At 43.7% G+C, this 14384-nt stretch overlaps 1 protein-coding gene across 1 annotated transcript; it reads left to right on the top strand.

The window, feature by feature from the left end:
- Nucleotides 1-431: 431 nt before the first annotated feature.
- On the top strand, nucleotides 432-1611 carry LOC136501982 (uncharacterized). The gene is made up of 2 exons (XM_066497481.1): nucleotides 432-522; nucleotides 730-1611. The coding sequence occupies exon 2, from the start codon at nucleotides 913-915 to the stop codon at nucleotides 1609-1611; it is 699 nt and encodes a 232-aa protein (XP_066353578.1). The 5' UTR covers nucleotides 432-522; nucleotides 730-912.
- The last annotated feature ends 12773 nt before the right edge of the window (nucleotides 1612-14384 follow it).

The following is a 14384-nucleotide window of genomic DNA, read 5'->3' as shown; positions in this document are numbered from 1 at the left end:
GGAAAGTATTTGTTGAAGATTGATAATGAGGAAGGGCTCTTGCAACTCTCCTTGCTAGACATGACTTGAATGTTTGTCCCTTTGGAAAACAGAAACATGTTGGCTTATAAAGTTAAGGAGCAAGAAGTATGCTGTTTTGATACAGCACAATTAACAACTTACCTTCTTCTTCTTTTAATTAACAAGTATATCTTTTCTGTCACTGTTTCTCTCTTGTTTCCCTTAAAAAGAACTTATATTTTTCTCATAATGTTTGGAAGGGATGGACATTTTAGAAACCTAGTACATATTACACACTCAAGAAGATTCTTTGCTGCTGGCAATTGGGACATGAGAGCACCATAAGTTGATTATGCAGGAGCCGCATGTCTTCACCTAGTGCACTAGAAAACTGGAGAAACATTGGGGAGGCCATGACATGACACGAGTGCTATCATTAAGCCACCGTATAATTCTGTGATCAGATCAGAATCAGATGTTAACACGCGGCTTGATTGGAAACCTGGAGCTGGACTGCTGGAGGTGAGCGAAGTCAACATGCTGCTCACTCATCAAGCGGCAACTTGCATCTTAATTAATCCACGTCATGATCTGGATCTGATGTAGTGATTTCGGATCTTGGTGTTCACCCGTGCAGGTGAGTTTGCTGCCAAAAATGCAGACATGACAGCCTTGTAATCAAGCTCAACTAACTAGGATGCTTCTTGGGTTGTGTGTCTTCTGTTGCAGGTCACTACTTGGTTACAGATGAGAATGATTCTTGATGTCTGCTGGTTCATGTCTGCTTCACCAGCTCTCGTTATATAAAGAGGAAACACAAGGTCAGAAAGAAACCATCGCAGCAACAGAAGCAGCAGCTTGCCTTCTCTTCTATTCCCAGTGAAGAGAAGCTTCAAAGGTTCCATTGCAACCATGGCCTACCATCTGAGATCTGCAAGTGTGCCTTCGAGCCCTCGCTCCGGTGAAACCAATGTCGAGGAACAATTGCAGAGCCTGAAGGTGACTGTCTCTGCGTCTTCCCTGACTGTCCAAACCATGAGCGATGGTCTGACAAAGCTGAGGAGTATCTACAGCTGCATCGACGAGCTCGCATGCTTCCCTAGAAGCCAGAGGAAGATGGTGGAGGAGGAGCTCGAGCGCTCTCTTGTTCTGCTTGACCTCTGCGGTGCCATGCAAGAGAGGTTTGCGGAGCTCAAGACCATCGTTCTGGAGATGCAATTGGCTCTCAAAAGAGGAGATGAAGCGGCTGTTCAAGCCAGGGTTCAGTCTTATGCCCGCTCTGCCAAGAAGGCGCAGAAGCAGTGCAAAAGAATCAACAAGCCTGCTTCTGGCATTGAAGGAGGCAGAGTGGTCAAGCTGCTGTCTGAAGCAAGGGAGGTCACCGTCACAATTCTCGAATCAACACTGCAACTCCTATCGAAGCAAGTAGTGATGCCAAGTCCTGGCAAATGGTCACTTGTATCCAAGGCATTCCAGAAGAAGAGAGTTGTGTGTGATGAGGAGCAATTGCAGTTGTTGGAGTTAGACATTGTGGATCTTGAGATCGGAGTTGAAACTTTGTTCAGGAGGTTGATCCAGAGCAGAGTTTCACTTCTAAATGCTCTTAGCTAGTAGATACATCCTACACCAACTCTGACCCTGCTATTTGCGTCCGCCTTTCAGAGGACTCGCTGATGATCCAAACAATTTTTGTTGTATATATGTGACAGAAAGTGTACAGAAAATTAGTTGACTGAAAAAGGAAAGTTTTTGGTCCATTTCACCGTGAAGAACTACTTTGTTTATGGTTGCCCATGCTGCGTATGCGTTTCATTTCACATCACCATGATTGAATTGTTATAGAAGTACACATCATTCGTCTTTGCGAACACAAGGTTGACAAGTACCCTTGTGTGTTCGTTTTGTGATGAGTGATTGTCAATGTGATCCACGAAGTAGGTTGAGTGGTGACTAACCCTACCATGGCGAAAGCTATGTGTGCGACATGTCTTTTGGCTTGTGTTGTGCAGGTGTGGAGCTCGGATGCGGTGGTCGACGGCGAGGTGAAGGTCAAGGAGGACGTGCCGTGCCGACAGACCGGGAGCGGTGAAGGACGGACGTGAGGCTTGGACCGAGGGACCCAGAGGCCGGGTGACTAGCTACGGTGGCTGACACTTGGGACATCGACAAGTGCAAGAAGACATGGAGTGACGGTGTTGACCGGGTCAAGACGGCGGACGCGTGAGTCGAGCGAGGCTCAGGAGGACTTGGCGGGCTGGCCGGTCGAGGACGGCGGTGACACGCGTCGGATGGCGGGGGACGCGTATGGAGTACGCTACTCGCGGACGGTTTGATGGTTTGGACCTCAAAACCATCGGATGGACGGTTTACGGGTTTGGGCCTCAAAACCCGGGCGGAGGTTCCGAGGAGGGACGGACGGCACGTGGCGGCATCGGGGAGTTCGCGTCGAGGCGAAGCTACCGGTGAGAAGGCGCGGTGGCCGTCGGATCAAGATTACACCGGGTTGGACAACAACGCCCTTGGGCTTAGCGGTTCAACTCATTTGTATCCAGGGGCAAAACTGGGAATGTGTAATAGCCCTGTTAAATAGGATGAGGGAGCCCCCATCTCCCTTACCTCCTCCAGTTTTCATTTTTTTCCTTTAGGGTTTCTTCCTCTAGTTTGCTTCCATGTAAGAGAGAGGTCCACAACTTAAATTGTGATTTGGTTTTGAAGGAATCGGTGGCCGTAACCACCGTATGCCCTCCGGGATTCATGATTTAGTTGTGTTCTTGATGTGATTTTGGTGTTCTTCACGAGATCCTTTTGTCCCTTCTTGTTTCCCCTCTCGTTTCTTCGATTTGGGATGGTTTTGGTTCGTTCTTGTTGCCTTGGATCGATCAGTGACATGAGTAGAAGCTTTCCACCAAAGGAAATTCACTAATTCCTCACGAGATCGCAGATCCGGGCAATTTTAGTTCTTGACCTATTTTTTTTGGGGTTTTCTTCAATTCCTTCGATTCACGGAGTTAGAGTTTGTCTCGGGCTATGATCTTTTAGAGGTTGCCTTTCTACTCGCTTGTGAACTCTTGTGCAAAGTTTCAAGTCATTTGGAGTTGATTTGATCAAGTTATGGCTTGATTTAATTTTTCCCGAGAAACTGCTCGTTCATACCGGACGTGTCCGATATCATACCGGACGTGTCCGATATTTCTCACTTTGGAGTTTTGAGCTGAAATTTTGTGGAGATCTTCCCTTGGTGTCTAAAGAGCTATGGTTAAAATTTCATGATTTTTGGACACCGTTTGATGGGGTTTCGGATTTTTCTCTTTTGGTCAGCTTGCTGCTGAAAATCCCGGACGTGTCCGAGATCATACCGGACGTGTCCGAAAATACCGGACGTGTCCGATATAATACCGGACGTGTCCGATATTTGCAGGAGCAGTGCTGTTTTATTTTGGGAGTTTGCTCGTTTGGGCCTCGATCTGTGATCCGTTTGCTCTGTGGTGACCCGCTGTGTTCTGAGGGAGCATCCACCCTTCTCTTGGGTCGTGGTCACCAAGTCTTTCGTGTATGGTTTTTGGGGATTGATATTGGGACAGTGGTCGAAGATTTCGAAAGAAATTTGAGGCTCCCATTCAACCCCCCTCTGGTCGCCGTTTCCGGTCCTTCAGTCTTCATCGTTAGTATGATAAAATGAGTTGCCATGATATTCTTGTTCACATGAGATGTGCCTCAACAGCAAGCACAAGATCCATATGCAAATCTTGCTCTCAACAGCCAAAGTGTGCATCTTCCAAGAAGCCGGTACCTTAACAATTACAGACAAATGAGTGTTAATCCTTGAAGATTCAGCAATACTCTGTTAGGGTATATTTCTAAGAAACCAATCTCCATTAAACAAGTGTTAGAGCATGCACGTATACACTTGGGAGTTGGAAAATGAGTTGGTCGATCATGATGATTCCTGTTGCCGATAGCTGGAACATGACAACGTGATAATCTTCATTAGGAGTACAAAATGCACCACAGAGGCCATAATTTTTTTATAGCATGTGGATCCTCTTGAGATTGCCAAAGATGCCACATGAAGGTTCAGCAGGCATGAACAGTGAATGTCAACACTACTGCTGCGGCGACGGCGTCAGGTGCAGAAGTTGAACCTATTCCCCATCCTACAACTGAAGACGACGCGGCTGCTTCACGCCATGGGCCTCGACGATGGCCTAGACTGGGAGTAGTATGTAATAGGCTACAATCCACAGTGTAATGTAATACTTGAGAGAGTTGGAGGGGAGAAGAAGGTAACAAGCAAAACGATAACAAACTTGCTAATACAGCTCCCTGGTTCCGCCATCTCTTACCTTCCTACTCTGTTCTTCGCGATTCCTCCCAATTCCCCTTGCTATTGCTAACACCTGGTATCAGATACACCGATCTAAGCTTCGCTTCCCCCCTTCCTTGTGATTGTCGTGCTCCTGGTGGTGGTTCGTTGATTTGGATTGGATCCAGACAGCCGCTGGATTCGATTTGGAGATCCTGTAACAAACACACAGAGCAACACTAGTTATCAAGTCCAACTCTAAGCATAGACAATTTCTGGGCTGCAGCATAGCAACTACTTGTTTTTACCATACCTAGAGTTATAAGCGTCCAACAAACATAATCCTTAACTTAAAATCTTATGAGATTGTCTACAACTTTCTTATTATCACCTTAAGATAATTCAATAGTTAATAAGGTCAAATATTATAATGTTTCAGATCTGTACAGACATGGACAAAAAACTGACAGGAACTTTAGAAGTTTCTATTTGGAGTTCTACTCCACCAAAAATTTGTGTTCCTCAACATTTTGGAAAACCTAGGAAAAATACTACAACTCTCTTGTTGTCACCAAGAGATGATTCAAAGGTTAACTAAGTAAAAAAGCACCACCTTTTAGAACTGCACAGAAAACAAGCAAAACCTGATAGGAAACTTATAAAATCTATAGCTCCTGAACTTGCTGACCTAAAATTATAAAATTTTAGGACAAGCAAAATCAATAAGTTATCTACAATTTTTGTATTGACAAGATTCACAGAAAATATCATTTGCAACACGAAGTCATCACAACAGAAACTGCTCTGGCAGCCAAAACAACACAGCTATAATACATATTCATCACTTGTTTTGCTAACAACAAGCACAGTTATGTTACACCTGCAGCTCCACACCACTCCTAACATACATTGGCACCTTTAATTGGTCACTAAGAAGAAAGGGTACCACTAGCATCAAACTCACATACTAACAAACTTCTATTGCTTGGTATGATCACATGGCCGTATTAAGTGTGTAGAAGGCATAACAACATCATATGAAGGCAGTGGAACCACTTTTTCCATTTTTACTCACTTATTTTAATTATAAACTATTTAATAAGTAATAACCTAGGTAAATCAATAACTCAGTCATACATGCACAAATGAAGTTGAACTTTTTACCATAGCACAATTAAATAGCCTACCATAAAAGTTTCATAGCAATTGGAGCAATGTCACTGCAGATATGAATTTCACACTAAAAAGCATAACAAAGCTTCTACAACAAAAACTTTCTACTAAAACATGTCATACTATGGCCATGTTCGGCTTACCTTATAATCCGGATTATTCGGTTTCTTTTTTTGAGCCGGAACAATGTTTTTCTCCCACAACAATTCAGCCAGAACAGTATTTTTTAGCCAATTTCAGCCAAACGAACGGGGAGTCTAACAAAACTGGATTTGCTATTTTACGATTTGTCTGCGACTTACTATGCAATTTAGAAGATTTAACTGATTTTCTGCGTAAAGGAAAAGAATAAACAGAAAAGGGGAAAATTATTTTGCATCGGGAATCCTGGATTATTTACTATTTAACCCGCGCACTCATCTGTACTGTTAGACACTATTTATCTGAGTCACAGATGTTTCATTGGAACCCTGCAAAAGTTTCTATTCTACTTTCCTCTCCTTCGCTCGATGCAGGAAGCAGAGAACGGGTCTGGCCGGCCCCCGATTCCGACCAACAGAGATAAAACAAAAAAGATTCCGGCCAACGGCGGCCGTCCCGGGTGGCGAGGGATGGTGCTGGAGCGCCTCCGCAGTGTGCAGCGCCCGTGGGAGGCCTCAGCTTCGCCGAAGGCGGCCCACAGCGTCGTGGTCGCGTGTGCTGGCGGTCTGCAGCGGCGGCGGCGACGATGGCCGGAGAAGCAGCGCTCCAGGCGCGGGAGGAAGAGAGGAAGGGGCTGGAGGATGAGCGGCGAAGGCGAGCGCTCCGCGCTCAGCTGCGACCATGGTGAGCGGGATGTAGACACTGGCGGAGCCAAGGGGGGGCTGGCAGGGGCCATGCCCCCCCCCCCCAATATTTCACAACAAAAAAATTTAGTAGTATGACTTAATATTTTTTATTTATATTAAGAGAGAGATTATATAAAATTCTTGTCATATATACCTATTAATATCTTCTAGATAATATAATCATACAAAACACAACTAGATAATAAAATTATCGCAATGAAAAAGACCGAGTCGGTACTCAAGATTTACAAAGTCGTCCTATACGTCTTGCTGTTAACGGGCATATCACTTACCACTGAAAAAATAACGTCTTAGATCCTAGAATACATATAAGAAATTGCGAGCACCCGTTCAAATCAGTGAATTAATTCCGATAGTCATCACAAGGAACCTAACGAGTTGAGTTACACTTAGTTTTTACATGTTGGCTCTTTTGGCCGGCCCCCCTAAGTATAATTCCTGGCGGCCGGCCCCCCTAAGGATAATTCCTGGCTCCGCCACTGGATGTAGAGAAACGAGAGAGAGCGAGCGAGAATGGGAGGAAGGGAGCAGAGGGCAGCGCCCGGTGTCCAAATCATGAGCGCGGGGCGAGGTGGCGGTCATGAAAGCAAGCGATCTTCACCTGCCCTCGGTCGGCCACGCGCGGCTTTGCCGGTTCGACCGTGAGGCTCACGGTCAGACCGTGGAGTCGACTGAATCTTGTTTTTCGTCGTGTTCCCAATGCATGTGGCAACAGATCAAAGTCCTTTGCTACGGATTGTAGAGCTAGGAGACGGGAACAACTTTGTTTAAGAGTCTCAAGCGAGATGATGCACGATTTAGGATATACAAAGCTTCAAACGCAGGCACACTAAACTGAATTTCGGTTTCAGAAATTGAGACCAAGGCAATGAGGGATCAGGGCAAGATGCTATTTAGGTGATTAAGCATGACTTATTTTAGTTGCCAACCATTGACCACAAGAAATCATATAGAGAACAGGCATCACACTCAACATTACATGTGATCAAACAAATGCATCAACTTAAGGTTATGGTCATTCTTATGTGATGCACACTGAAGTAAATATGATTAACACTACTCAAGCATTGTTTGAAAATAGTTACCATTTAAGCAAAAGAGGGTTGTCTTTGCCTTTAAAAAGTTTATAAGTTGGGGCTCATCTTCAGAGAGTTGAACTCAAAACCTTTACCACCACTTTCAAAGTTTTAACTAGAGCTAAAGATCACCACTTGAAATATCTTTCTCAAGTCCAAACACCACTACTTAACCTATGACTAACACCCCTGGGTGTTACAATTCACAACTTCAAAGGAACATATGCTAACTTCTGCTTTTCAACTACTCCATTAGCTTTCTATTTTAACAAGTGATGCATGTTTGTAAAGCTCATCAGCTTTTATGTTGTTGGGTTCCTTTACACAAACCAGGGAAATCCAAAGCATTATCAAAGCTCAACTAGAACTATTCAACCAATAAGTAACTCATAGACTAGAAACTATTATCACATATTCCAATGTAGTATCAAGCATAAAATATACCATTAGCCAAGATGTTTCTCAAAATACAGTTCTCAAATTGATGTTTCACAAAACAAAATACTGACAATTGGATCTACAGATAAGAGAGTAGTATATTTTGTATATATTGACCCACAAAAGACAATCCGCCATTTGGTGATCATGCATAGCCTTTCATCTACTGGGAATGATTACCCATTCCTGTAGTGATAATATTCCTCCATGAAATGAACATAATCATCTTCTTCTTCCATCATATGTTTGTCACCCCCATTCATCTTCATCTTCTTCTATCATGTGTTTGTCACCCCATTCATCTTCATTTTCTTCCATCATGTGTTTGTCACCCCCCCCCCCTCCATTCATCTTCATAGTCTATCACATCATGCTGATCTGTTATATGGTCAGAACGTTCCTTGTCATCAAAATCATCCATTCTATGCTTATCTGTCCCACGTGAATCAGTCATTCCATAATCATCCTCAACGCAGTTCACGACGGTGAGTGGCCATCAGCTGCTTATAAGGCCTATACTTTTTCCTGCATAGTTATGGTTTAGTCAGATATATGGTAAGTAAAAAAATTAGAATATAAAAGTACCACATTGCAAGAGCATTAAAGTTTGGACAACATAGATTATCAATCGATTATATTGTTAATAAAAAGTGAAATCAATTTCATTCCCAAAATCGTATCCCTTTGACAAGGTGGTGGCTTAAATAGTTCAACTTCTCAAATATACATTACATAAACTAGGTCGAAGGGGGATCTAAGGAGATGTGCATCCTCATATCACAGATATAGATATGTATAACTCTAATTAAAAACGATGTGCTTCCATGTACAAAGAGTTTATGTGGGTGCATGTGGCAGAATCACCTAATCTAATACCCTCTCAAGAGTACTTGTCTTCCATTAGACACTAAGTACCCAAGAGTGCACTAAATTGTGTCGTTCCGTCAAGCACACCCCAATGGGGGAATTCGAACATCCATATTTTTCCGTCAGGATCATAAATGAGATAATAAAGCTTACAACATTCTTAACCATTTCTTACATCACTTAATTACAACATTAGAGTATTTAAACAAGATGAACGCTAATAGCGGAATTAAGACAGTTTTACATGTAAAAGAGTTGATACATTTTAAGTTTACATTTTTATCTTTCAGCGGAGAACAACATATGATCAGAGTTACAGTGGAAATAAAGATTAATGGTGAATCATTATCATAGTGAACATTTATAAACCAGATATGATGGCAGGTCATAAAACTTTTCTTCTAAAACTTTTAGTGAGGGTTATAAAGAAACACTACGATCGTAGCGCGAAAGGAATCATTTCTAAGCCCACCAGAAGGTTTCCACACACAAGAGTCAGCTCTAGCATCCACCTATCACCTGCAACACAGGGGGAAAACCTGAGTACTCGATTGTACTCAGCAAGACTTACCCGACAGAGAAAAATAAAAGACTCCAAGGATATGCTAGGCTTATTTGGCTTGTGGGTTATTGCGTCGACGGAAGTATTACTAAACGTGCGTCCTTATATTCACTTTTATTAACAGTCATCATTAGATCATTAACTAACCATTCTATGTAAGCACATATGCTACTTTCAAGCAGGTGGTAAGCAATCAGGACCATTTTACCATCTTTCATATTCCAGGTTCTTACTAATGGTGCTAGACCATAGCCAAGTCGTACTGTCTCACAGAAATGGCGATTCACGAATCAATGTATCCCTAGTTGGGTACCTTCGAAACACACGCCTCGCTTGTACCCTAGGCACAAACAAGACCAACCCATTCCACTCATGTCAAGGGATCTAGGTCCCCATCCAAACTTGGACTTCAAGCCCCCAACACCTGAGACCCAGTCTCAGTATGGTGCTTAGACCTTCACCTTTCCCGTCTCCAATCAGTCGGTCCGAAAAGAGCCAGAACCCACGACAAGAGTGTAACGAGACTTCTCGCTCCTATAAGCAAGTATGTGCTCAAGATAATAAGTCTGTGACCTGACTACTATCCACAGCAACGGACGGTCCTCAATCAACACAGGTGGAACAAATACAACCCGAGCCTCGCTCGAAAGCCTAACCAAGTCTAGATCCAAAGTACCATTCCGTCTGGTCCCCAATTATCATCCATATATATTCCATGTGATAGTTATATGATAATAAGAACAATAATATATTTCCTATATCTCGCGAGTGATAGGTAATCACTCGACTTCTACCGGGTCCTATAGCAGAGCAAGCTACACGATCTTGCCATACTAGTAAGACTTGGTTTTCATTCAACTCTTTAAAACTTAATGCACAAGCATAAAATAAAGTGTAGAATAATAGGGGTTATGTACCGGCGCTTGCCTAGGTAAGATATAACCAAAAGTTAGCATTCCATCATGGTGACACGATCATCCAGGCACCATCTTTTCCACTACTCCGATCATCTCCACGGTCCATCGTTGTTCAGCGAGCTTGCCCGTGGTGATGGTTCGGTCAGAGGCGGTCTGAATAGGGCTGGCCACATGCGACCGAGCGGGGCGGTGGAGCTCTACGATGGACACCGGCGCATCACCCCACCAATGATGAGCACCCCCCCCCAATACACGTACTGCGGCGGCACCCATGGCTGGCGGAGAGCAAAACCTGAAATTGGCCACGGCCAGACCACCGCTGGACCCGACAAGAGTGGGGCGTCTATGTAACTCTCCATAGTACTCACTGATACAAGGAATTGGGCTAGGAGGGATTGAGTTGGTGATTATGAAGGGGGGAGGACGGCGCATCGCCACTGCTACATCACGCGACGCGGCCCCAGTAGAGGTGACCCGGCCACGACCCGATAGGGTACAACAACTCAGGGAAATGGCCGCACGAGCGAGGGCAGGAGGTTTGTCGGTTAGTGCTTAGATGGAGCCAAGAGGGGTGCTAGCATGTAGAGCACTTGAATGCAGTAGCCAGGCCCGAGCGGCTCACCGGCGTTGGCTAGCGGGATAGGACGAAGCTGGGAGGCGTCACTGTCACCCTGTAGCTGGGATCGGTTGACCTAGACACGGCGAGCGGCGACACGAACCCACGGTAGGTGAATCGCAGGGCAGGGCGACTGCCACGCGAGCATGGCAACGATGGCCATAGCCTCGACTGGCTCGACAATGGTGGTCGTGGCTGGCTTGGCCCATCGCGTAGCATGGGGCGGCGACGAGATGACCACCAACAAGGCCACGCGCGATGTGGTGCGCGCGTGCGGTGGTGGGTGCACCAACGCGCGACGTCGCACCCCGAGTGCGGTGACCACGCACACCCGTCCAGCCAACCTGAGGCGATGTCGTGCACAGATCTTAAAGTGTAAAAATCAACCTATTAGAGCTCGGTTGAGATTAAAACAAAAGCTCAAGACTCTAGTAGACCCTAAGGGCTTCGTATCCAGACAACAAGCACGGCCGGAGGGTGACCGGCAAGAGAGATAGAGAGGTGCCAACGTGGGTTCATCACGCTGAGCGCTGGCCCATGAATGGAGCGCTAACAGCGTGGACACAACGCGTTTTAAGAAAGTTCGAGCCAATTTAAAACGAGCAAATCAAGTGCTCACTTAGAGGCAACCAACAACACCAAATCATGAAACTAGTGTTTTAAGTATTTTAGTTAGAACTCAAATGCCAAAATAGCATTGTCCAACACTCTTTTCCGACTTAGAGAAGACAACGGTTCAATTGGACTTAACATCCATGAACACTTGTTGCCACAATTTTTAAGAGGTCTATACCTTATTAACTTCAACCAAGAATTACTACATGCAATAGCCCATACTTTACACTAAACTATAGGAACAAAATACTTAATCACTATTTAACTATTTTGCTCAATATAATTCGCCAAAAATGACATTTTAAAAATAAGTTCAAATTCTTGCCGATTCAACGAAAAGGCTGATTTTTAGTTTCAGATTCGATTTTTGAGCTCTCAAGAACACTAGTTAACAACATTTGTTTTCAAAAATTAAAGTTGCATTTTCGACTACACCACTTGCTCATCATCTTTACTTAAGTACTACACACAAGTTATATTTTATTTTTGTTTATATAAATTGTTTTTCGTGCCAAACAATTAAAATGACTTATCCCATTTTTCTCGTTAGGATTTTCATTAGCACTTTTACGCACCAAGTAAGTTAACTTGGATATTTATTTGCATCCACAAAAGTGAGTCACATATGATTCGCTTATCATTTCACGTGCGTTATAAATTTTTAAAACCCAAAAACTTGTTTGGCTAATCCCTGTCGGACCTAAATCTTGGTGTTAAGCAAGCTCGTAACACCAGGGGTGTCACACAATTTCAACATCACCAGCTGAAGAATGTTGTTGCTCCACCAATTGTGGTTGCTCAGCTTGCTGCTCCACATACTGCACATCAGCAGTCTTCTTTCTTCTAGTATAAACATGCATAATGCCTGGTTTTCGCCTTGCATCCATGTTATCAATATTTCTATTTCCTTGCCTTTCATTCGCATTAGAATTATTCATATGGACTGGAATTAGTCCGCTGATAGCTTTTGTTGCCCTTGATTGATTGTCTTCCTTCTCTTGTAATATGTCCATATCATCCACTCCTTCTCGATCATCCACACTCATGCTTGGATCACCAAGCTCAAACAAGGAATTCATATCAGTCTTCTCCCCGTAATAAGGTTCAGATTCCCGAAATGTCACATCCATACTAACAAAGAGCCTTGGTTCAGTAGGACAACAAGAAGTATACCCTTTTTGACTTGATGAATAACCCACAAATATACACTTAATTGCTTGTGGATCCAACTTTCCCATAGACGGCCTATGATCCTTGACAAAGCAAGTGCACCCAGATACCTTTGGTGGAATAGTAAACACATTCACTCCTTGTAACATCTCATAAGGAGTTTTCCATCCAAGCAATCTAAAAGGTGTACAATTAATCAAATATACGGCACGGCCTCACATTCATAGTATACATAAGTGAACGTGCAATCTCCAAGATATGACGATTTTTCCTTTCAGCTACTCCATTTTGTGGAGGTGTATCAGGACATGTTGTCTGGTGCAATATTCCATGAGCTGATAGAAAATTGCCAAACTCATTGTTCACATACTCTGTTCCATTGTCTGTCCTCAACACCTTAACTCGAGCATCATATTGAATCCCAACAAGTGAGCAAAAATTCCGAAAGCATTGAAGTACTTCACTCTTGTGTTTCATGAGATATATCCAGGTCATACGTGAACAACAATCAATAAAGGTCATAAAGTACTTCATTCCACTAATAGAGGTAGCAGGGCATGTCCACACATCAGAGTGAATAAGCATAAATGGAGATAAGCTCCTTAGACCCCTGCTTACATATGTCGATCTCATATGCTTTCCATATTCACATGCATCACACACAACCTTTCTCCTGTCCACCTTGCTCATCATCTCTGGAAACACTTTTACCATAGTATCAAATGATAAATGGCCTAATCGACAATGTTGGAGCATCACTTTAGCTTCATCATCATTCATACTTGCTGTTAGTGCAGCGCTCAAGAACCTGTCATCTTTCTTTTGGTCTAGGAACCATAGCCCACCATACCTGATGCCAATTCCAAGTTCCTTTCCTGTCTTCTTGTCCTCAATGATGCAATTTTCCCGATCAAAAGAAACCCAACAGTCCATTTGATCAACTAAAGCACTTAATGATAGTAGGTTAACTGGAAAGGAGGGGACATGCAAAACCGATGACAGTGTAATTGATGGAGAGCATTTTACTGAACCAACACCTTTAATAGGTTGGCATGTTGCATCAGCTATTTGAATAGTCTCACTATGTGTGGATGGATATGCACTGTATGATTCAAACTCACTAGATGCACCCGTGACATGCCTAGATGCACCTGAATTAAGTATCCAATTTGCATAAGATGTACCTTTGTCAGGACGAGCGAGATTGATGAGATTGCCGAGCATAGTCGCCTTTCTATTTTCCTTTGGAAACTCGCTCCCCCTTGAGCTTCCTTGCAATTGTTCCATCTCCTTCCTTGACTCTTCTGTAGCTGACATTAGTTCACAAGTTCCTTAGCGGTGAGGATTTCATCCAACTTCTCAAACATCTGCTCAATCCTTCCACTTTCTGCCATTGCTTAGTTGCTGCTATCACTCTAGGGAAGGGGGAAGGAGTCTAAATCTATGGACATTAATGAACCACCATTGATGGACGTTGCACATGACACGATCAATTCGATGCAGTAGTAGCAGTATCAATTTGTTCCCTCAGTGAATCAGTGGCTTAGCACAAGCTGCAACTTCTCTCTAACCTCTTCCACCAGCTAGCAAATCCGATCCCCTTTCTTTTCTCACTCAACCTCTCATAAATCTTGTACAGTATGGACTCAATTTGAGCATCACCACACTGCACCTCCTCTTCCTCAAGCACTCAAACCTCCACTAGCTAGCAGCAGCACAACTACAGTATGCTCCAACACAGCTGCTGAAATATCAAATCCACAGAGGTACTCCCTCACAGGACGACAACAATTTCTCCC

The sequence above is a fragment of the Miscanthus floridulus genome, chromosome 13 (assembly GCF_019320115.1).
Source record: "Miscanthus floridulus cultivar M001 chromosome 13, ASM1932011v1, whole genome shotgun sequence".
Lineage (NCBI taxonomy): Eukaryota > Viridiplantae > Streptophyta > Magnoliopsida > Poales > Poaceae > Miscanthus > Miscanthus floridulus.
The sequence above is the reverse complement of the archived record's forward strand: the minus strand, read 5'-3'. Positions and strand labels throughout refer to the sequence as shown.